At 42.1% G+C, this 25,955-nt stretch overlaps 1 protein-coding gene across 1 annotated transcript; it reads left to right on the top strand.

The window, feature by feature from the left end:
- Positions 1–13,839: 13,839 nt before the first annotated feature.
- On the top strand, positions 13,840–21,512 carry rgs5a (regulator of G protein signaling 5a). The gene is made up of 5 exons (XM_067512807.1): positions 13,840–13,998; positions 14,670–14,783; positions 16,141–16,202; positions 19,476–19,642; positions 21,211–21,512. Exons 1-5 carry the CDS (start codon positions 13,955–13,957, stop codon positions 21,373–21,375), a joined length of 552 nt encoding a protein of 183 aa, XP_067368908.1. The 5' UTR covers positions 13,840–13,954; the 3' UTR covers positions 21,376–21,512.
- Positions 21,513–25,955: the final 4,443 nt, after the last annotated feature.

A 25,955-nucleotide genomic window follows, 5' to 3' on the forward strand; every position in this document is an offset into this window, starting at 1 on the left:
GCAGCGAATAAAGCTCAACAGTGGGACACACAAATGGAAATGTGTAAAAAAAAAATAAAGAAAGTACATTTTAATATGATATCATTTGTTCACATAAACAGACAATGTTTCTGTGGGGAAAAAAGTTCATAGACATGTAGAGAAGGAGGAGGACGCTTGTTTTAAGCCTTGGACACACTGTATGTTCATGTTACCGCCAACGCTATGGCTGCAGTGACCTTGAGCTTAAAAGAGGTGCTGAGAACACGAAGTCTTCTCCGTGCATCTTTAAGGTCTTAATGACCAGAGCAGATATGGAGGAGATGACCCAATGTGCACATTCCTCTGTATCTCCCTGGACATGTGCTATGCATCCCCCCACCACACGCACACAAACTCATACCCCCCCCCCCCACCCAGCAACTCGGACGCACCTCGTCGTGGTACGTCCCTCACATCCTCCAGCGCATGTCTCGTGCACAAAGACACCTTTTTTTTTTTGTCTGTTTGTTTTGTCCATGTCACAGTGAGAGAGTGTGACGGGAGGTGAAGTGGATATGAGAGGAGCTGGAAAGGAGGAGGAGGAGGAGGAGGAGAACTGAGAGACACGAGAGGAGGCACCAGCATATTACACTCTAAGCGTGGGAAATCTCCTGGTGTGGGTCCCTAGTGAAAAAGGAAAACTGTGCTATCGGACTTGACTTTGAGTTCCTTTGGGGTGACATCCTCTCAGAATTACAAAAATAAATAAAGAAATACTGTAAGCTGAACGCTGCAGCTGTATTTTAACTCTAATGTTCCTTTCAATGTGAGCATATGCAGCTCAGAGCGGCAGAGAACATGTTTCTGCCAGATGCTGCATCATTCTTTAGGTCAGCACAGTGGTATAAGTCTGGAGTTTCGGTTTTACTGTAAACTGATGCTTAAATCAATTTCAAGTTTAATCCACTACAATTATACGGCAGCTGGAAATAGTTGAGCTTTTTATCATACAAAACGGGATCAACTTATGAAATGCGACGCCATATTCCCTTGCTACACTTCGAATATCTGCCAGTTGTTTGCAGCTCCACCAAAAAGACATTTGTCCTCCTAATGACCTGTTTCATATGGTTCCATTTTAATAGCTAAAGGTTCATTGAGGTGAATGTATATAATGCTTTACCAAAAAGCTAATTATGAATTTCTGATCCCTCTGACCTCATGTTACATTTAACATGATAATATTTCTGCAGTGTGTGTGTGTGTGTGTGTACTTTTGTTCTTTTATTTGAAATATTGTCTGATGATGTTTGTACGCAGAACCTTCTATAAAGCAGCACATTTGTAGTGTCGTACAGCAGATATTGAGGCATTTGTACATTCTTCATCATATTGTCCCCACATCTACCCTCTGGCAACTTTATATACACACAAAAACTTCATGGTAAAGTCACGTTACAAGATAAATTACACAAAAACAAAACTGCACACACATTTTCTTGTAACCACATGTGTCATGATCATCTTTAAAGCGCACAGAGTCTCGCGCTAGAGTTGACCCCTGGTCTCCCGTGGAAAAGTGTTGTGTCTTGCTGTACCATCACCCCGTTCACCTCCTTATGAGACTTTTTCACTTCATATTCGATGTCGTTGCTTCAGGCTCCAAATATTGAAGCGTGGGTTTCCATGGTACCACACTGAATGATCTGAGCATCGATGGCAGACGCAACCGGCAGCCTAGGAGTTAGAGCCGTCTTCCACCAATCCCACAATCGTGGATTCGATCCCCGGCTCCTCCGGTCACATGTCGAAGTGTCCTTGAGCAAGACACTGAACCCCAACCTAGTTGCTCCGAGTGAGTGTCCCCCATCGCTGTTTGAGTGTGAGTTAATAGGTGAATGAGAAGCAGCGTAAAGCGCTTTGGGAACCAATAGGTAGAAAAACAGACCATTTACCATCAAGATGACGTCATCTGAACTTAAGGTTCCTCCAAGTGATGTCATCTGGAGGCATTTTTCGGCAAGAAGTAGAGAAATGTTTAATGTAGGGAAATCAGAGGGAAGTTTAAAGGCATTTAAGTATATGTACGACCCAAACCAAAAGAAGAAGTTCCAAATCAGCGAAGGCGTCCTTTAAGCATTAGCATGTAACGCAGAGGGGAATGGACAAAGGGAATGAGAGTGGGCTGTGTATTAGTACTTCATGAGTACAAGTAAGTCGTTTTTAAACTGTACTGCACATTTGGCCAAAAAAAGTGGCAAAACTTCTAAGCGTGAGTTACAGTTTCCCCAGACAGATACACAAGCAGACGGCAATGACGAAATGTGAAGAAAATAAGAGTGAAGATGCATCGAAGCGCAAAGTCAAGGTGGAAACCTACAGTATGTTTCATCTCCATCAAAATGTTCCATCGCTCAGAAACGCCGACGGACGCAGCAGCCGACTTTATCTTTGGGTGGAAGTGTGGACGAGTTATTAATCCACTGCGGTGCCGTACGTTCAGTAGATGGTGCTCGGATGGCATTTTACTGTCAGCTATTGTTTTTACCCAGTTTGACTTGATTACATTGTGTTCTGGGAAGTCTCCACACTTAAGTCAGAGTGAGTCAATTGATCTTTGTGTGTGTGTGTGTGTGTGTGTGTGTGTGTGTGTGTGTGTGTTTACGGTCAACACTTTGAACTCTGCACCGTTTCTGAAACACATCTGCCAGATCTAATCGCATGTGTTCCAGCAGAAAGCCAGTGTTGACATGTTGCTCTTGTAGACGGCTTCGATAGTTAAGACCAGATGTTTGCACACTAATACACATCTCTTTATTCGGAGGTGTTTCAAACAGAACAAAAAGTCCATTCATTCACTGACACTGAACCGTGAAGTGTTTTGAGTATTTTCTGCCTGCATTGAAAACCGACCATCGCAAGTCGCGCAGTCACCGCCTGTGTGAGTGGATTAGACTCAGAGTTGAAGTCAGGCCAAACGTTAATTACGGGGAATTTATCTTTTGCTGGTTTCCAAAAAGTGCAAAGTTATGTAATGCAGCAAAGGTCGACAAGCGCAGGGAGAGAAACGCATCAGGGAAGAGGAACAGTGGCTCGCAGGGTTAACTGAGGAACATTTAACCTACGGCTGGAACAAACACTTGTTCAGTCCTGTGTGTTGCTATAGAACTGTCATATGTGATTTCTGTTTTAATCTGTACTTTTTACAGCCACCTTCGAGTGGCGGTGGCACATTTTTCTCCTGAAAATGTAGAATGTGGTGCATGAGTACTGGTGGACAAAACTATCTATCTGATTAGTATTGGTCAGGTTTGGCTGCTTAGTGTTTCGTGTAGCTCACCACTCACATAAATATTTATTCACATTCCTTGAGAAAGTATCTCAGAGATAAACTGTCAGCCAGACCCTGTCTCCACTGCAACTAACATCTGGATTGAAAACTTTTCCAACAAGACTTGGAGGCAGCAATGGCAGGATTTCAATGCGCCACGGTTTTCGAATGAAACGGTCATTAATCGTACGACAGACAACTTACAAGCACAAAAAAATGATTATCGTCAAAAGAGCCGATTCGAGCGTTGTCATGACAGTGGACGGTCGTTTTAAGCCGTGCTCACACTCGGTTGTTGCCTGAGGTTCGGTTGGTCACCCGCTTCCTGACGTAGTTATAATAAAGATTTAATGTGGAGTTGAGTTACCGTTATTCCAAGTTGTTAGTCCCAATCTCTTTGGTCGAGTTTGTGTCTAAACCAAAATGTACATTTCTGTTATCTCGTGGTAATGACCTACTGAGCCTACTGGGAAGCATCGTAGGCACCGTACAAGGCCTCCTTTTCAAGTCAATGTCCATTAGTGGCACACAGAGAAGCACACGGCACTGCCACATCATATAAATCAAAGAGCTGAGGCGGCCAACGGATCCGATTTCCTGTTGAAGTGCTCCTCCGTGCATTAACCCCTCCTCAGTGTGAACATAACAAACACATTGTGCGTGAGCTCAACAGGCAACCGGGCCCATCACGTGACCCAACACTCTCCTGCTCACCGGCTGCGCACTAAGCAACACCTCAAACTGTTTCCTATTTTTCCACCTTCACTCCATATTTCCCTTGGTTCGTTGTTAAATTGCCAATTTTAATTCCACATTCGGTCCGGTTTGTGCCCAGACCTCTTAATCACAAGCTCTTTACCTGAGGCCTGCAGTCCCCAGCGTGCTTGCTTTTATCACTGTTGTTCTAAAGCAGGTTTATCTGATCTGATATGGAGGTCGACGCTTTTTGTGAGTCAAAACACACGGACATTAATTACACGTTCAGTTAGAGTGTTTCTCATGTCCAGCTCATGGGTTTGAAAATGTATGAATGCACATGCAAAAGGAGCACTAGATTTACATAAACACTATGAATCATATTTTCTATTGGCTTTGCTTCTGTAATCAGTGTTACATAAAATGCAGCCCAGTTAGCACGACCTCCCCAGTGGAAAATCCATTTTGCAATTTATTTCTCTAAGGCTGGAATGATAACGAACATCATTATTTACCCTATTTTGTTTTTTTTTTATTTGCCCTCGTCAGTCTTCAGGACAGGAATCCGTGACAGGCAAAGTTTTTGTATCTCCACGCTGAGAGTAGCAGGTTCACCGGAAAAGCCTTTTGCAAACAAACAACTTAATGAAAACGATTAATGGTGCTGTGGGAAAAGCGATTTAACTTCCTCTCGCGGGCCTGCGGACTGAGCACTAAGAAACCGGACACCTCTTTAATCACCCTGCCTCATGCCTGAGTTGAATCTGGGGTAGGGTTTGGTGTCCCTGTCCCTCCCTTTCTGTCATCATGCCTGTTAGAGGCTGTTATCACAATATAGTATTAAGCGATGTACCATAGTACACAGATAATCATCTCCCTGACATCTGTGTTTGTTGTGTATGTGTTTTTGTTGCCTTTCACTACGATGAAACACACTTTTGTTAGGTGATTATTTCCTGGGCCATTTTTTTTTTTCTTTAGAAATTACCTTGCCCACACTCTGCCACAGTTAAGGGGGCTGATGGTGCAGTACTAACGCACAAAAACTAACCCCGTATCCTCAGTGAATCATTTAATATGCAGATCAGAACTAAGCTTCATTGGTGGAGGAAGTACTCAGAAACTGCACTTAAGTAAAAGCACTACACTTTTACTACAGTACATTTTGTTTGTGTAAGTTCCCACTCACATAAGTACACGATTTATATTTTACACTATATAAGTGTTAAAAGTCCCTTTCTGTGGACCAGTGCTACTTCCTGTTTTGTGGGGGGATGTTAACTAATCGATGGGAAGACATCTAATCTCTTCATGTTGGACCATCACACAGTGGCAGCAACAGTCTAACTATCAGCTGTCATTTCAAGAATAAAACTCTGATACAACCACTGAGAAAATGTCTAGAGAGCTGGTAGCAGACAGAACATGGGTGGGAAGGTCTGTGCTTCTCTTGGACCTGATTTAATCCAAGTAAACACCGTGGATGGTCGTAACCCCGCTGAGCACTAGTGCACGTGGCTGGTTTCCTTTAGAAGTAGCGAACGGAAAATGTCCTCAGTCCATCAATCATGTGAATGTGTGAATCAGCAGGGACCAGCTCTCTCCCAGTTCTCAGCACAGTAATACCAAGAACTGGCCTTGGTGCGTTTTACATCCCCCCCCTTTCTGAGCGCATGGCGCCGTGAGAAGGACGGGGAGGCCAGGCCAAGTTCAAGTTCTGGAAACATCGTTTGATGGACTTTGACACGACAAAGTGAACGTGACAGCGCATATGATAATCCCCATTTAAAGACACATTAAAGAATAAACCACTTTTTTTTCAAAATGTGTAAAGTAATGGGTTTGTACTGTGTAACGCAACTGTTGTTACAAATGTAGTGAAGTAAAAAGGATACTCGTCTACTCGAATAAACTACAGCTCTGTTCAGGTGTTTAGGTTTAGTTATGAGTCATTGCTTTAAATTGTTTCTGCCCTTTTATTCTGAAAGATCACATTTATGTTTTAAAATGATGCTGGCGTCACACTTGTGTATGATCACAAACCATCATGTTTTGTGTGAAGCAGATGTTGATCTGTCGACCAGGAGAGCGGTAAACCTTGGAAATCACTCCGTCCTCCCTTCGTGGATTCTGCACATCTTGTTTTGGTGGATAAATGAAAAAGCAAAAGCAGAAGCTGCTTTCAGAGTGATGACAATGTGTTGTGGACAGATTACGAGAAAATTAGCTCCAGGGCACAGATACAGGAAAGGCTCCTCCCAGCTCTTTCTTTTTGGTAATTTTGAGTCTATTTGTGGTCATTTTATATCTGTTTTCAACATTGTGCGGCTGTTGTGTCAAATTCCGGTCATTTTCTGCTAATTCTAGTCATTTTCGTGTTGCATGTCTTTTTGCTTGTTGTACATTTCCTTGTGGTCCTTATGTGTCTCTTAGTTGAAGACTAATTTATCCATATTTGCCAAAAACTCTACTCATGTGCACTATGCTACAATTGGACAGATCCAGCTCGGCTGCATTAAGTCTGATTGTTTGGCTTTCAGCTGGTTTGTCTGACAAAAACAAAACAAAAATAAAATAGCATCATTGCATCGCACGAAGGTTTAATACACGACTTTCGGAATTTTCAAGTGTAATCACTCATAGCAAAATATGGAGGACATGTTTGTCTGCCGGTAAACTTGGACGAGAGCATAATGAAGGCTGGACCAACGTTCAAGCCTGGAGCATCGGCTGTTCTCAGGATTTAGAAATATGTTCAGCAACGGAAATTCATCAATGAGGCCATATTGTGTATTTACAGTACAACAGAACCCATTCTGCTGAACTGCTGACATCATTCTGAGACTTTTTTTTCCCCTGCAATTCACACACACACACACACACACACACACACACACACACACACACACACACACTCTCTCTCTTTCCTCCAGACCGCCCTTGTTTTGGCAGCGTTTATCTCACAGCTCCTATTGTTGACCTTTAATGAGGGGGAAGTGAGTGAAACGTCAGGAGAGCTGTCTGCGATCTCTTTAATCTGGGACAATGCGTCATTACAAAGATCAGAGATTAGCCCAGGATCAGTGAGAGCTGGTGTTTCTGGAATAATGTCATGCAGATATTACGCTCGCCTCTCTATCTGCCATTGAGGCATCTGGAAACCACGAAGCCGTCACAATTTTCTTCCCAGAAAAGCAGCAGTTATGGCAAAAATCATCATAGCGTTGCAGAAACGTACTGGTAGTGATGCAAAGGATGTACTTCAGTTTCCATAGTAGAGTGATAAGCTCATCTGAGGTCAAAGGGGGAAACTGCTGTGGTTAATAGTTGTTGTGATGCAGCGTTTCACAAACATTCTGGACCAATCAGAGTTTCGTGTCATCGTGTTCGGTCAGTTGTGGGTAAAAAAATCACCTTTAAAGTTCTGTGAATATCCATTCAGGAGAAAAACGACAACAAAAAACTCAAAAACGCTCAGTGCAGCCACTAAATGCAGCATGATTAATACTTTTGATTAAATTTGTGTCATTGATAGTTAAAATTATCCACCTGTTGATAACGTTTTACGTTACATTCATTTGCAATTTAATTACAAATTTTGAAGGTAGAATCTCTTATTTAGTATTGAGTACTTTGGAGAAAACCGCCTTTTGGCTGCATTACAGCTCTGAATCCACTTGGCCAAGTCTCTACAAGCTTGTTCTACCTGGATTTGGGGGGTTTCTCCCATTCTTCCTGCACCCAGCCCCCTGTCCCTGCTGTTGGTTCACCGTACAGATGGCGGATGATAAGCTGTGCCTGGAGTTCTGCCCAAAAGATTTAAATGTGGGTCATCAGACACAGAATCTTTGCCAAACAACATTTAAAGCAGCGTAAGGACAAACTCCATACAGGCTGTCGTCCGTCTAACGGTCTGATTGATGCAGTGTTTCCAAGATCTTCGCCGGTCGGCCAGGTTCTGCAGAGAACTTTTAAAGGTACCACTGTGCTCCTGGCAGCGTTCAGAGCTTTGGAAATGGTTTTAAGCCTGTGCACCGCTCTGTGCATCGCCACAAAATGTGACTGTCGAGGTTTCTTTTTGTCTTTTACGTATTGCGAACGGCAGCATGTTGAATAAAGCAAACAGAATACGCCTCCCCGCAGTTTGGCCTGCTGGAGCAAAAGGTCCATATACTATCTAAATACTTCTGTAAATGAGAGATTCCAGTTTATAACCTTTATTGCAACATTTGGTGGCTATTACTTTGGCCTGGGCTTCCAGATGGCCATTACATCTGTAAATTGAGCGTTGAGCTTCTGTCAGCAAAGTACACAAAACACCTGGATGGCAACTGGTGCCAGTTTATTTGAACAGCAATAGAGCTGTTGCCGTTGGCCTGAGTACACATCAACTCAAAAGACTGTCCCTTCCTGAACTTTGGCTTCCAGGAAACGCGGTGATGAAAGTCAACCAGCCGGTGTAGCTTTGTGTGCCTGCGTAGTCTGTGCGGTTGATGTTGGAGCTCACCAATAAACAAAAGCACAGCATTGTTTAAAACCTCGCATGTGTTGGGCCTTTATTTCATTTTCTTTTTTCAGCACATATTCCAAAGTCAGTTCCCTGTGGACTCTGCTGCTCAACGTTCAAAAAGCCGGTGACATGCTTGTCAACACAGTCAGATGGACCACTTTCCCTGTAGCTTTTCGATCACCTTTCGATGACCTCTCAAAGGATTTAGGGAGAGTATTGCTGCAGAATACATTAAGGCACTTTCAAGGACTCTGGTGTATAAACAGGAAGGCGAGCGCTTCCTCTGTACCCTCTGTACTGGGCTTTGTTACTGGTACCAGGACAGCCTGTTATCTCAGTCATTTCTGAAAAGTGCTGCTCCTACTGAACTGGCAGGACTTCATTGTCTGCGCAACAAAGACGTTAAGGACATGGTCCTGAAGCCTGTGTGAAATCTGAACACCCTTCTCATGCCACGGGCTTCATCAGCTGCACAATTGAAAGATATTATTTCTTTCCCTGATGATTTATGCAGTGTACACAAAGGACAGTGAAGTTACTCAGAAAGCTGAAAAGTAATAGTAGTACTGTAATATTGTAACCAGACCTTGTATTTAAACTTAACTATACGGACATTATGCTTTCCATTCCTTTTTTTGGTATGTTTGGAAAATCCCAAATTAGAAAGATCATTTATACTAGAATTAACATCTGCTGCTATTGTTTAAATTTTTCATTAAAATGTTTAGATTTAACACTTGGTTCAGTGTCGCTTTAGGAGTGTGCTGTTAGAAAGATGAGGAACAGTTTGAAAGATGCAAAATGTGCGTTTTGAAATTTGTGCAGAATATTGAACGGCGACTTTCAGTGGCTTTAGTTTAGATGATGTCACCTGGAGGAGCTCTGGAAAAGCAGGTTGACAGTGATTACAAACTCCGTAGTCTGAGCAACAAGATAACATAATCTGAACTTAAGATTCCTCCAAGTGATGTCATCTGGAGGCCTTTTTCAGCAAGAGGTTTTATGGCATTTATGTACATACACTAGTCAAACTAGAGCAAAAATAACCATGTTCAAAATCAGTCAAGCTGGGCCCGACTACAGGTGATTGATACATCTGTCTGTCTGTCTCTGTATTGGCTGTCAAAATATGTAAAATCAGTAGAAGTGGGCTTTTTACACAAAAGATTTGCATCTTTAATTTTCAAAAATTTAAATTTATGAATTTATTTTATGTCCTGAACTGGAGTAACATTTGCTCTGAGCACAACCATTATTCAAAGTGTATCTCAGAAGCATCAGAACTGAAATTGTATCGTTCACGACAGTGCAGTTGAAATCTAGAAAACACTAAGTAACAAAACGTACTCATTTTAACCCACTGGGCTACAGACTTGGGTTGAGCTTCAGCACCTCACGCGGAATAATTAGAAATGAAATCCAGATGAGGTTGCTCAATCTTCTCCGTGTGTTGTTACAGCTCGATTGTTCATCAAACATCAAGTGGCCCTCTTTTGTAACCCTGTCTCAAAGAAGTTATTGTTATTTACTTCTCATAGGACGGAGTCGGTGCTACGTGCGATGCTGTGTTTTTGTACCACAGTTAAATCATAAGCAGTGAATGGAGGGTAAACAAAGCACAGGATGCATTTGACATTGGAGACCAGTTCTTGCATCCTGATTCCTGCATGTGGTTGCTTTAGGTTCACCATTAAGGTTGGGTCTTTCCTGAATATCGGGCAGGTTAGGAGCAATACTACTTTCTGCAGCACTAACTAATGGTTGCAGCCTCTTAACAGACTCAGTGATTGACCTGTCAGTCAGGAGGTTTTTTGATTCACTAACGGGGGGGCTGAGCTAAAGACCACCAACAAGGTCCCTGCATAAGACCCTGGGCTGTCCAGGTGTTGACTGCATCATCCATTCACCTGTTTGTCCTGTAAGCAATGTGCAAGGTGGGGGGGGGGGACATCTTGTGATGTCCTTCAGGTGGATCACTAGCAGTCTCCCAAAGGATATTTAGTGCTGTGGTGGTGGATTTCTATGAAGGTACAATTAAAAAGGACGGGGACTTCACACAGCTCCAGTTACTGCTCTTCGCATTTTTTATAGCAGACTACAAGAAGTTTGGCCCTATGGCTTTGTGAAAGAACAAGCAGAAATCATTATCAGGAAACAAGCAAACTGGACTTCCAAGAGTTACGTCACCATCTGTTTTGGCACCAATGTAACCGTGTTTGTGGAGCACAACACCAAGACAGCAAAGCCCAAAGGCTGGTTTGGTAAAGCTCCGGTTTACAGTAAAACAAACTGCCCTTTCAGTCCGGACTGACAACACGGACAAAGAAAGATACGTTTACACATTTACCTGGTTTAATGTGGACGTGGTCTGAGACACAGCCCATACTCTGTTTGGCCCTGGAGACTTCCTGATCTTTTGTCTCTGACGCACATTCTTTTCACAGATCCCTAATGATGGTGTTGGGGTCAGTGGGGAGGGGGGTGGGGGGACAATTGCATCATATTGGGTGTGTGTGTGGCATTGTCATACCTGCAGAAGAATGCTTTCAGGCCTTCCGCTAGTTGGAGCTTCTCGTGCGTAGGGTTGGTTTCCTATACATTGTGATGGCCTGTGGGCCTGATGTGGTTTAGACATGGTAGCGTCACTTGTTGGGTATGAACTGCACGGGGAACAGTTGTGATGTGCTTTCTATATTTTGGTATTTGGGGGCCCCGTTAAAGTCCCCTGATTATTGATTATTTTTCTTTTTTTTTAACACTGTGCCATCTGAACATCAACCTGTTTATGGAGAAGCAGAGTCCTCCTCTTCCCGACAGCTCTTTGACCTCATCCCCGTGGTGCAAATGAAAGCCGGGTGGCAGTATTGAGCTGTGTGGGATCAACTTGCTGAACTTGGATTTAGTGAAGCAAAAATCCTTTTTTTGTGTGTGTTCGGTTCCGTTTTAAATTAAATGCTTTAATACTTCGCCTCATATTGATGCTCTGGATGGTGAAACGAACTCCACATGTCAATGCAGATTGTAGCAGATAACTTTGACTTTTGTCCTGCTTCCTGAAGCATGTGCATGTACTGTACGTTCAACCGGCGGCACTTTTAACAGAATTACAAACCTGCAGCCTGATAATCTGCCACTTGAGACGTCTTGACACAAGACAGTTAGAGATGATTGTGGTGGATCTTAATGGTCCTAATTGCTGCTTACATAGCTTTTTATCCGAAACACTTTACAATATTTCTTCTCATTCACCCATTCACACCCATTCACACACACATGGCAGTGGCTGCGATCCAAGGGGTTGGTCAGGGGAGCAACTATGGGTTCAATATCTTGCCCACGTTGCCAGGACAGAGAATGGAACCACTGACCCTGTGGTCCGCGGACCAACTGAGCTACAACTGCCCTTAATGAAACCATCTTAATGAAACTGATCCAATATCTTTCTCACTTCGGTCTCTGCAGATTTTAAATGTAGATATGCCAAAATACCAGTGCTTTTTCATGGAAACTGGGAGACTCTGTGTTATCCAGTCAGTGTGGAGCAAACATAATAGCTGAGTGGTTCTAATGAAAAGTACCACATGTAGTCTGGTTTGCTTGTTTTTCTTGATTCGCTGTCGCACGAAACAACGTGTGCAATGTGCATGTGCAAAACAAACCCGGTCTGTGCTTAAAAAAAACATTAGAATGATGAAATTTAGTTTATCGGGAATTTCGGAGGGAGCAGTATAATTGATCTCCAAGCGTGAGTACAGCAGGTTTGAAAGGAACCGAGGAGGTTGCTCTCCCTCACTTTTCAAACCTTTTACAGGCATTTATTTAAGGAACAGTTATGTCCTCTGTCCATTTCCCTCCTTTGTGACTAACACTAGTTCAGTTGTTTGGACACTTATTTGTTTGAGTTTCATCAATGCTAAGGCCTTGAAATAAAATATGAATGGAAAATCTCTTTCTGAACTGATCGGGAATCCATTGGACCATGAATAGTTCAGTCATTAGCAGGCGTAATATTAGGAACCGTGTCCTGACTGTGTCCAGTTTGAGAGTTTATATCCGGACTGTCCTGTCTGCATAGATGAACAAAAACTTGAGCGTACATGTTTTGTGACATGGCACAAATGTCTGTAATCTTTTTTCTTTAAATAAATTAGGAAATGAAAGTAAAGGAGCAGTACGGCTCTGCCCAGCTCTTATAAAAGTACAAAAAAAAAAAAAATAAATTAGAAATCTACAAAACTTCCCGGTGAAGCAGAAATAATTGAAATTCTCCGATCGGTTAGACGGGCAATTCAAGTGAGTGCATTTGACAGCACTTACTCATATTACGAATAAGTTCAATTCAAAAACAATTTAAAAGCAAAACGAATTACATCCCAGGACACTCGTGGTTGGAGGAAATTGGGGGATTTTACCGTGCTGATGATGGTGAGCACACTAACGTGAAAGAGAATGAAATGCTGCTGATTATTTGAGTGAGTGTTGGCTGTGCTGAGCAAGAATAACTTTAGTATAATTACTAGACATGTTTGGACAACGGTGCACAGTCTCCTGAACTGGTTCATAAGTCCGTGGCTCTTGGGCAGTTTGAGAGCATGTGTTGTTAACCGTTTGGTTTAATATTACATAGGCTCTGTTTTACCCCTGACAGTGACTGGCCACCGATATAAAATTGCTGAAAAATGAAAAAAAATGTATTATTGACGGCATGTTGTGCCAAATTAAAGTTCCCGTTTTGTCAGCTGAAGGCTGTTTAAATTAGCTATTCTTTGGTACGAACAATAGCTTAAAGAAATATAAATCTGTCTCTTACAAAGTTCTGCACTGCATTAGAAAACGTTATATTAGCACTGAAGGTCCTACACAGCTGTCTTGGGTAATAAATAGATCTTAGCCAAAAAAATGCTAAAAATGCTTTTAGAGCAGCCAAATCTGTTATTTTTATCCCCAAATTAAGTTTGCTTTTTTACCAACTGGAAGAGAAAAATAAAAGCTAAAACTATTTCTTTTACAAATGTAATGGGCAGTCGAGTGGATGCTCTAACATGTGTGTTGACTATGCTAAAATTGCTCGGTTTCAACAGAAATAATACATTTCACAAAGTAGTCGAAGGTAGATGCGATGCTCGCTGTGATAAATACATCAAATTAAATTAACTGAAGGTCTAAACTCAGAGAAAACTCACTGCATCCTGCACCCAGCACTAATTGAAACCTCAAAGCAAACAGCCTTTCACATCCACCCTTCCTCAGCCAGGCTCCTCCGTCGCCCGTGCTCCACACATTCCAGTCCGATTGGCTTAGCTGTTGGCTCAGAGCCCAAAGGGTGTCGGTATAAAACTCCCTATGTGCTGAGAGCCAGAGTCAGAAAGCAAAAAGGAAGTCAGGCTACACACTGCGCTAACAGGAGGACTGAATTTTCTCTCTGAAGGGCTGAAAAGCACCGAAAGCATTGGACAATGTGCAAAGGATTAGCAGCCTTACCCCACACCTGCATCGAAAGGTGAGACCTGCACATTGCTGCACCTTGTGTATCACCCTGTATGAAAAATGATCCTGATGAGCCTGAAAATTCACCTTTGTGAACTTGAAAATCTTTACTGAACAGACCTTCTGGCCTTGCGTGGTACATTCATCCGTGTTTGAACCGTTGTCCATGTTTTTGACGTATTGAATACATTGTGTAGATGTGTTGTTTGTTGCATTTAACCTGAGGTGAGGTCAGCAAGGTTTTTTCCAATCTGCAGAAATCAAGAAAATAAATATTTGAACGCTTTTTTTCCAATGCAAACTTTATGAAAACAACGATCATTTTTCATTTAGTTAATACTGGTGCAAAAAACTGGATTCAAATACAAAACATCAGGTAATGCATAGGGCACTTTTATGACTGAATTAGCTTGTATATAATACACTGAATGTGAGAATTTTGTGTCTGTATCTCATTAAAATTGAAAATAATTTGATACGATTTTTGCACTTTTTATAGCAAATGTACTTTTCCCTCAGCCGCAGAAACGCTCAGAAATAGAGTCCGTCCCAAGTAGAGCAGAGCAGCGTCGTGTTGATGAGGGGAAGATAAATGTTGTAAGCCTGCAAAAAAAGGTGGAATTCCCCCTGTTCATAGAGGTTAAAACAAAGACTTTGTCTCCCCTTCTGCTTTCTGGCATCCAGGGCCAAGGGGATCAAGTCGAAATTGGGAGTTTTACTGCAGAAGCCGGAAACAGCATTCGACCTGATCATCCCCTACCCCGAGAAGGCTGAGAAGAAGCCGGAGAAGCCGCACAAGTGAGTCTGATGAACGTCAGGGGGACGTTATCCAGATAATTGATGGTGGCAAAGCAGAGCTGTGGACACATCAAAAGGACAGGGCACCTCTGCTGACACTGACTGGGCTCAGATCTCAGGGTCTTGTTTTTAATTCCGTTGGAATTATTGAATAATGAAATGAAGCCACATAGATAGTTTTTTTTGGGGGGGGGCGATTTTACATTGTAGTATTGTGGGTGAACGTGCACAACTCTGCTTAGTTTTTCCTTTTCAAAATTACAGAAATGAAGACAAATTTTGCTCATTTAGCATTAAGTCATTGCACTGATTCCACTGTTAAAACACAAACATCTCATTATTAGTATTAGTAGTAATGATGATAGTAATAGTAATATTTAGTTTGATAAAAATAGAATATTTTTAGATTACATCTGACCAAATGATTTTGAGTCTCATTCTTCTTCTTCATCTTCTCTTAGAATAGGACGACTTTCTAATGGTGTGTGATTATTCTCTGTTTACTCGATTTATGTTGTATCTTGCACATAACTTGGAAATGTTCCAACATTTATTCCAGCACTGTTAACCTGGAGAGCAGAGCAGCTTAGCCTCCAAAAAGCGAGCCTGAGTTCTCACCAGGCTGCTGCCTGGCGTCGTATGTCGAGGGGTGAAGCGTAGACGATGCATCACGGCTCTGCTCTTTACTCCTCCTCTAAAGTGCTTCAGCTCGCTGCTCCTGATTGGTCCAGCACATACGCCAGGGCCAGTCCATCCTTAGTGGATGTTTTCCAGAAACCTTAAGTCACTCAGATCAAAAACCAGAGTCTGGCGTTATGAGACTGGAAACACCACACTACATTAAATGTGCATGCAAATATTTAGACTGTCTCCTTCCAAAAGTATTGGAATGGCAGGGCCAGTTCATTTACTTGAGCTGTACACTGACAACATATGGATTTGAGATCAAAGGATTATAATGAAATGAAATGCTTCGACTTTGTGGGATTTAGGATAGTTCTGATAGCAACGAGTCGGGAGAGTTCATGCAGCAAGATGGTGGTCGTCCTATTTGTTGTCGCACTGTTGTTGCACAGTTGCACTCATTTTTATTATTGATGTAACTCATCATGGTGGCAGCAGAGTGAATACAGATGTGCACAGAAACATTTGGTCTGCAGTGAAGTGTCTTAAAACTAACTGCGTGAAGCTGGAGTGAAAGTATTTCAAAAGATAAGACAATTTGGTTTTAGTCTTCAACCCGAACGTCTTTAGTGCGCAGCAACGTGTACAGCAAGCTGTAATACTTTGGAGAGTAGGAGTAAAAATGTGCTTTGTAGCTTAAATTTGTGACTGAACTGAGGTATTTTGTGCACAGGCCTACTCCTGAGGAGGCTGCTGAGTGGCGCGAGGGTCTGGACCGAGTCCTGAACAACAGCTGTAAGTCTACCTGAGTCACTCCCTTTTACTTAGAGACTAATCAAAGAAGACACCTACAGTCACCTCCCAGTCCCAACGAACACCTTAAACTTAAGTTTGTGACTGTAATACCAGATTTCTCACATGCAGTGTGAATAATTGGCTGCAGTTCAGAACGTTAGAGCTTCAGATTCGGTGCATTTTGTCCTTTTCTGTGTTGTGACTGGTTTAACATCTTTCTATTTCTGTGTGTTGCCTGTTGACTACAGCTTTTTAATCTCAAAGTAATGGTGCTATTTTTGCACATCGCTGTCGTACTCATAGCTAAAGCATCAATACTCCCCCTTCCACACACACACACACACACCTTGTTGAAATCCCAAAATAAAACTGACTTCATTACATGATGGCGGTTGTTATGTGCACTCTGCCGTGTCTCGGCTTTGTGGTTTCCTCACAAAAAAATACTAAGAGGATCCTTATTTCATACTTTGCAGAGCAGTGTGCTTCATGCATCTTATCGGCTGGTACTTTGGTTTAACTTGAACCAATCCGAAAGGAGAACGCACGCCCTCCCTGAGGTCTGGTGTCTGTCTAATGGGCATCAGTCCAGCAAGAGCTTGTTATTTTTGTATTTTCATCCCCCCACACATCCATGTGACCACTGCTTGTTCGGAATAATAATGATAGCAACGTTTTTACGATTGACTCAAGACCACCTGCTTTCACACCCTCATTTGTTATCAGAACCATATCTATGCTGCAGTAGGTACCTGCTCCACATTGCTAGTGACCGACAGCAGGTGAATATGATGCAAAATTATGTGCTGCGCTGTCATTTCAGTGTGGCATAAAAAAATTGGATACATGTAATGAGGAGGTTAGAGGAAAGATCGTGGGCGGGTTAAAATATAGAAACAACACTGACTAAAGTCACAACATTGAGTCATGATATGAAATGGGACGCACACACTGGCATCGTCATGTTTTCTATTACAGCACACACACACACACACACACACACACACACACACACACCTCACTCATAATATGTAGTTAGTGGATAACCTGCCGAACGTAACGATGGGTTGATATTATCTGATAACTTGTACAATTCGACAGCTACAGCTCACTTTTTCCAGAGTTTCCATCAATGTCTAATTTGGATCAGTGTTGTTGCAGCTACGCGGTGAAGTAATCGTTACTACCTAAACGTATTTCACGTACATGTCGAAAACGTAATCGTAATGGGCTGAAACAATAATATAGTTAAAACATTCAAATATACATCAGACTGAGACAGATATACTGATTACAGACCAGAGACCAGCCCACGTTACTGTTTACTTCAGCAGCAAGACTGATGAATAACTCTACTGGCTAATGGTCTTTAGCGGTACAAATAAACCGTCCTGCTCATACATCACGTAAGACGCCCCCCTGTGCATCGTACAGATGTTAGAGAGCAGCTGACCCATGTTAGCGGAGGAACATCTTGTCTGCTGAGCTCAGTGGGTGGCAAAAGACCTTTCTAAGTGGCTCCTTCAGCACCGGCTGGGACAGAGAGAGTAATGCTTCTCCCGAGTGTGTGCATGCGTCCGTGTGGGTCCGTGGAGGTTGTGTGTGTTGCGGCAACATCCCAAGGGGGAGAATTAAATGAGTCCACCCGCACTGATTTATTGAACAGTTGCAGACACGGCTGTGTCACTGTTATTGATCTACATTGGCCTTTACGTTCACATTATTCTTCGTGGCTTCTTCCTTGTTAATTCCCACTGGATTTTCATTGAATTATTATCTCTTGGCTGCCCCAAACCTTCTGCTTTAGATTTTTAAAACATGCATAAGGCAACGCACATTGGGCGACACAAACACGTAATCTATTGCTACTCTCAAATACAGAGATTTCAGATGTTTTAGCTGATGTCTGTGCAGTGTTTAATTTCTGGCTTTGTTCATTATCAGAGGGACAGTAAATATTATTTGAACTGTACAGATATTAACTTGCTCGTCCATGAAAGTCCTGGATGTGGCAGCTGTGATAGAAAATCGCAAGTGTCTATACTGTATGTATGTGCTTCTGTTTTGTGTGGGTCCATGTGCTGAAGATGCAGCTCGCTTGCAACTACTGTTGGTGCTATTTTGAACCAAACCACCGGTTCCGAATAATAGCCCAAAGGCCAGTGCTGCATGTTTATCATCTGCAGCATATGCTTATTCAGACAATGGCAATTGCTGAAGTAGTTGTTGTATCAAAGGTTATTTTTGTCCTGCGCTTTCATGTGTATCAAAACTAAAAGTATTTTGGTCCAACAGTCGGAAAATGTTTGTAACATGGCATTTATGGGCCTTGAGTGATGTTTGGGTACAGTGGCTTTATTCAAAAATGAAACGACTATTGTGGCAAGAGTCACATTTCTCATCGTTCTTTAACATGTGGTATGAAAGTGCAGAAGTCTCACTGCTGGAAGACCAGCGTCACTTGGAAAATAATGTGAAGCTAAATTCTAGTTAATAGCAGCAGTAATAACAAGATAACAAGGTGTTGTGTTTTTGTATAAACAAGGTCCTGGGGGTCATATTTCTGTAATACTGTAACAGGATTATTATGTTGTAATAAATATAAGGTAATAACATGGTAATAACATTAACCAGTTGATAGCTGGCTACAGACAATGAATAAATCTAGTTAATAGGGACAAAATCATACGGGTTGGAAATTGGAAACTAAGCACAGCTGCAGTAATACCTCTGATATACTGTAAAGCTGAAAAATGCATAAATACTTTACCTGTTTCTACGTCATATCTGTGGCGGTGGAGCTGTTTAAAAGGGCAGCTCCTCCGAAGTGAAGCCATCTTACGCTACGGTTGCAGTAGTGGTCACAAACCCTGCAGCCCTGCTCTTTGTTTAACCAGCCCTGCACTGCTACACCTGCTGATTACCTTGTTAAGGTGTGTTCAGTCAATAAGAAACTGGAACATAAGGGTTGTGTAGGCATAGCTGGAAAACAAGCATGGCTCCGACCCCCCCCTCCCTGGCCATAACCGCCAGCCTAGATAAAAGCTGTTAAATGAGGGAGGGAGACAGATGGTCGGACGGTTGTTGTTGCTTTTCTCAGGGTCATTTTCATTTTTATGTCTCACCACAGAAAAAAAAAATAAAAAAATGGTTGATAAGTCCAACAATTAGTTTTTGTGACTCATGACCTTATTCAACAGTCAATGAAATTCCGTGCCGTATTTTGTTGTCTGTTCATGTCTTTATCGAACATCCTCCCACTTCTTCCCACAGATGGTCTGGCTGCTTTCCGTAGCTTCCTGCAGTCTGAGTTCAGTGATGAGAACATTGAGTTCTGGATGGCCTGTGAGGACTTCAAGAAGATCAAGAACCCCGTGAAGATGGCCACTAAGGCCAAGAAGATCTATGAGGACTTCATCAAGTCTGAGGGGCCCAAAGAGGTTAGAGACCCCCCCCCCCCCCCCCCATGTTTTCTTTTAAATCAGTTGAGCTTTCTGTGGAATAAGGATTGTTTAACATGTTTTAGTTACTGATATAATTAAAACATTGTCTCTGGAGTGTGAACATGTGCAGAAACATGTGCAGTACAGTTGTACGTGTATTAAGCTGCTCTCAGTGCAGTTTATGGGCGAAGCATTGAAGTTGTACTTTGATGAGTAATATTGTCTAAATGTTACAGAACATTTCACTCCCGAGCAGCTGAATATGTAAGAGCATGAAAAACAAATCCGTCGGAGCAAACTGTCGGTGTAACGTTGTGCACACCGGCACGAAGGCGTGAGGGTCCCTGACTCATCCGTAAATAAATGTGCAGAGAGGAAATACAGGCGTGCTTGTGTGTAAACAGGTGAGCTCACAGCTCACTTTGCACGTACAGTAGTGAACAGCGTGAGCACACAGGTAAACCACCTAGGGTGAGGGATTCGAGTTGTACTGTACAACATTTCAGGGTGAACTCTGTCCCCTTTAATCCACTGTTATCTGGTGGGTGCAGTTTCCTAAGTCAGTGGAAAATATTAAGGAAAACGGCCCAGTGAGCCTGTCTTTGTCCAACTGCCAACCAACACCTGCACAGCTCACTGATTTATAGACTGTCACTCATTTGTTCTTGGCCAGGCACAGGATGGATATGCATGGATCGGTTACTAAAGCAATCGTCTGATGTTAATTCTCACATTTCCTGTTTTAAAGAGCTCAGTTACAAGAGGCCAAATAACCAAAAGAACGTGCAAAATGACTCGCTGAACAAGCTGAAACTACCCAAAAGAGGCACAAAACAAAACTAAAGTGACACAAACGCTAGAAGAAAATATAACCGCAAACAGACGGAGAAATGACCGAAGAGAAAGGAGGGCGGGGCTCCACCACTGGCTTTACTCACAGTCAGTACATGGCTGAGTGGACGAGAGAAAAAACCTCCGATTTTTAAATCATGATGGGGTTTGAAGCTCTGATTGGGCTTCATGAGGTCAGTTAAATCGGAAAAATATCTGTTTTTCCATCTTAGGTTATTTATAATAATAATAATAGTAGTAATAATTAGTACAATAGGGTTCTCAGTGTCAAGTCCAAGAACACTTGGACGTCTATCCAGCAAGAATCTGGGATTCATGGACGGCTGCTCCACCAACCGAGCCACAGCCAGGCATTAATATTAGGCGGCTCAGGTCAGTTATATCCAGTCGCTGTTTCAAACCCTTTCATGGAAACTTTTAGTCTTTTCCTTGGAATAATCTTCGGACGAACACGACGGGAAGTGGTGTCTGTTTATGCTTCATCTGGGATAAACATAACAAATGGCCAGTTAAAATAAACGGTGACTAATTAAATTCTACAGCACATCGTACCTAAAAAGGAACGATGACATTATGATAGTGCTGAATCATCACTTCCTCTTCTGGTGCTGTTTTATTATCAGCACATTTCTACACACTGTCCATAGCACTTCCCAGATTTTAACTTCATTATCATCCTCACTTTCTGAGAGCAAGTCTTCCTCCCTCCACAGGTGAACATCGACTACTTCACCAAGGTCGTGACCCTGAGGAACCTGATGCAACTCTCCCCTTTGACCTTTGACCTGGCCCAGAAGAGGATCTACGCCCTGATGGAGAAAGACTCCTTCGGCCGTTTCCTCCGCTCTGGCCAGTACCAGGAGCTCCTGATCCACTAAGTGAAAGTCTGAGGAGTCGGGTTGGGAAGGTTTCAAACCGCAGTTACATGACATAAAGACACTAGCAAACAAACTTTAATTTTTTTTTATTTGAGAATTGATTAATAAACAACCAACGTTTGTGACAAATCGAAAACTCTTATTTCGCAAAAAGGTCAAAAAAAAATTAGATTTCAAAATTATGTTTCAAATCTAGCTAAAGGGAAACACTGCCTTTTGAAATGGCCCCACCTCCCCACTGAACACCCAAACACCGTACGGACCCTCAATTGGCACTTGATTAACGATTATTTCCCCGTCAAAGATGGAGCCCAAAGAACCTGCGACCTCTGTAAGCCACACGAGCAGGTACACACAGACACACACGCTCGCAGTTAAATATTCATATTAACACAGCTACAAAACGTTCCTATGGGGAACATACAGGCAAATATGTGTATTTAGGCCACAAAGGCAACTTTTGGATGCATATGTAAAGTTTGGCGATGGAATAATCTGTGGAAAACATGTCTAGACTTATCCTTCTGCATCAAGGTGTTGTTGTAGAGTTACCAGACCTGTTTAGACAAGTTTGTAGCTTTTGTGTTTGTTACTGATCGCCATGTATCGTCCAAGGGTAATGGTTCCACTAGCAGAGAAAGAGTCTTACTTTGGTCCTCTGTTATCGTCATTAGGGGGAAATGTGAGGTGGAGACATGTCGGAGCATCCAGTGCAGACTAATCACAGTGTGGAGTCTGCATTTTCTGCAGGTCCGCGTCACAGATACAGCTTTGCATTAGTACAGCAGGGAAACTGTGTCAGACAGAACAGTAGGATGCAAAATACTTCAAAATGAACTAAATTCAAATGAAAAGCATCTGCACTTTTGTTAAACCAACGGCTTGACTTTAAAAAGACGTTTACAGTAAATCCTGAGTCTTACTCAGACGTCAGGATGTCTCCTGATGGTTTCCCCATGAAACCACATGACGTACACACGATTGGCTGTTTAATTAAAAGATTCTTCAAATATTTTCCATTTAAGACTTCATTCTCATAAAAGAACCTACAGCACATCTACAGTAAGATCAATGACTTATGATTATTAGCTCTTTTGGTCTCTCACTTTCTCACACTCACTTAGAAAGTTAAGTTTGGATTCCCCCACCCCACCCCACCCCACCCACCCCACCCCACCCCCCTTTGGTTGCAATGCATCCTGTGAGAGCCATTCTTGAGAACAGTACTAGCTGGTTGGCTCAGTGGTCACGCTCCTTGGCTGCCACTAAACTGCAAGTTGCTAAGATGGGAAACTCAAGTTGGAGGGAATCTCAGAAAAAGAAGTGAACAGAGCAGTGGTTTCATACAAAGAAAGGTCTTTTTTGTTTCTCCCGTGTGCTAACGCACGATGCACGTTTGCACGCAGACCTGGTTTTAGGTGCTAACGCATCCGTAAAGACCACGGGAGACCCGGACTTGCAGGATTGCAGTACTACACACACGTCCACACTGGTTACTGAGCAGTGTCCCATTGTGCTGTCAGAATTAGGAACCTTGGGTCAAATCATAAAAGCTCAAAATTGCAGTAATGTAAGGGAGCAGTGGTCTCGCAATCAGATGAGAACATACAGTCACATTTGATTAATCAACTGTTAACGCTTTAATGACACTTTACACATTTAACCACAAATTATTATTGACTACTACATACATACGTTATCAATTAAGTGGTATTCACCAGACTTACACTAAGCTGGGACTGACTGATATAATGGCGGATTTGGTATTGATGTGCAGTGGTAAAATATTTTAACGATATATGTTTAGTTGAATATATCACAAAAAGAGGTTATATTTACTCGTTAAACAAAAGCATACATATACAGTATGTCTTAACCTACATGAAAAAAAAAACATTATCTAGACATTCAGCACGTTTTAAGTCCTTATTGTTTGCATTGAAGATAATATGCAATTATGACATATCGATGTGATGGGTCAAGATCTCGTTGGTTTTGAGAATTTATTACTCCAGAAAGCAGCATTCGAATGACCGACAAATGTTTCATCAAAGCTTAAAAGACATATATTAATAATTGCATGGCATCGACAAGGGTTTGCTATGACCCAGATTGGCCAGTCTGGCGTTTGAACCTGAAGTGTCACATAAATCCCAGTCAAATCAATAAGGGCTTAACAGTGCTGTGTATGCATTTGATGTAGCATTGCATGTACGTTTTGGAGTCAACCACATAAAAATATATATGCATACAATTCCTGAAGATGTATTTATTTTTATTTGTAAATATTTACTATTTACAAGCGACTGTGCCTAAGTTATTCTTTATTACAGCAACAGAATCAGTGATTCTTTGAATGCAGCGCTGGCTAGCACTCCTCCCAGAGTCTTTGCATTGTCATAAAAGAGGAAACATACGACCTTTTAATTGTCACCTTGTTTTTCTTCATTAGATACAATTTCACTGAATATGTATGTGTTTGTATGTCGGCTGCGGTGGAAAACAGGAATGTTGTCCGTGATCACCAATACAGAGGGTACAAAGTTCCACCAATTCTCTAATCTATGAAAACGTTTCATTCATGTAGCTTTATTTTGTCAGGTTCTTTAGTTTAGGACTATGCTCTCGCATCAACCTCGTTTACAACTTATATTTGGTGCACTCAGCAAGCCGAGCTCCAGAATCAGCACCTGTCGATGCAAACTTTGATTCCTGATCGCAAAATTCTAATCGGTTCATCCTTGAGTTTGTACCGAATTTAAACAAAGACTAAGTTCACTGTGACCTCATGTTTGTATCACTGTCATCAATGCAACACCTCAAGAACCCCTGGGGGAATTTCATTACATCTGGCATAAAGAATCACTTGGATGAACTGATTAGATTATGGTTCAATTAAGTTCAACTGCAACGTCACCGGTTTGCACAACCACGAGGCAGTAATACTAGTTATTACCAGAATTTAATCCATTAGGTCCGTGTCATTTGTAAAACCTACAAGAGCAGTTCAGCAGCATTCATACAGTATGCATGGGGAGCTGAGGGGAGCAGCAGGAGGGGGTCGCTAGGGGCCCCAAACCTTAGAAGCATGTGGATTATCTGGGTAATTTCGACGTCTGGAATCTGGGAGAACTTTAACCTTTTTTTCTGACCGACTATCTGCCACTTTTGTAAACAGTTCCCATGTTTTAAGCTCCAAGCATCACTATGCTAAAGTACTTAAAGAGCCACTAACATGTAGACTTTCAGTCCCCACACATGCAGAACAATCCTAACGTGATGCAAATACCAACCGCGAGTTGAACAAAACAACAAAAAAAGCTGAGTTTGCGTTGCTTCCACCCACAGCAATTATATTAAACTGTCTCAACTCTTCACCCAGACAGGAATTCTTCATCCTTCCTGTGAGTTATTTAAAAAGGTCACACATCATATCTTCAGGCTTTTATAAGCTTTCATCAGTGCGCTAAGCCCAGAAGTAGCTACACATTCCTTCCCCGTGTTTGTCTAGGCTCCGAGCCTCAACCGCCATCAAATGCACATGTAAGATCAGACAGAGCCAGGCCTTGTTGTTTACGCTCACATAGCATCATATTTAGGGCCTATCACTTGTTCACGCAAGGGCAGAAATGTAAATGTACAGGAAAGGTCCCCAGCTAGACTCAAACTGGGGACGCTGCAGATAGATGGCATGTGACCGTGATTACAAACTCCATATTGTGAGCAACATGAGAACATAGTCTGAACTTGAGGTTCCTCCAAGCGATGTCATCAGCTAGAAATATAGAGTTATTTTAAAATGGGATTCATTTACATGTAACACTACTCAAACTAGAAACAAAAGAAGCCAGTTCCATATCACTGAAGGCGTCAGGAAACCAGTAAATGTTACACGTGGAGTAACAAGGGACCTCCAAGAAAACTTTGGACGCTCATCCAAATAAAAATACTAATAAAAATACGCAGCCCCCTCCCTTCCACAAGATCTCGAAGTATCTCTAAGACAACAGATGGTTCTATAAATCTGTTCCCTCTTTTTGTTTCCCCATCACAGTAATTGAGTTGTTTTAAAGAACATAAGCATGTGAACACTAACTCCACAAAAAAAAAAAAAAAAAAAAAAAACCTCCAGTGATGAATGTAAAACGTGGAAGTGGAAACAGATGCAGCTGAGGACCTTGCTGCCAACACAAACACTGTCAGAGGCTTTCATGGACACTTCCGTTACTACAACAGTTCCTCGAAATAGACGGAAAAGGTCAGATGGTTTTAGTCCCCAAAGGGGGTTGGTGACATTTCTGGCAAACGTTTGTTGAGTTAACTCAGAGCTTTAACGTGGACTGTATGTACACTGTCACAGTCACAAAGGCCGTGTAGTCGACTCTGAGAAAACTGAGGACACGCGAACACGTGAGTCTGAGCTTCAAAGCCAAAAGGTCAACCGCAGTGCATTCCACCACCAAGAGTTTAGGATGGTGATCACAGCGTTTTTATTTCACCTGATACATGACCTGAGTTTCCTGCAAATGGGCCACAAAACAAAGAAGAATTGTTTTAGGATAAGGTTTAATCAGGATAGA

This window comes from Channa argus, chromosome 8 (genome assembly GCF_033026475.1).
Source record: "Channa argus isolate prfri chromosome 8, Channa argus male v1.0, whole genome shotgun sequence".
Taxonomy (NCBI): domain Eukaryota; kingdom Metazoa; phylum Chordata; class Actinopteri; order Anabantiformes; family Channidae; genus Channa; species Channa argus.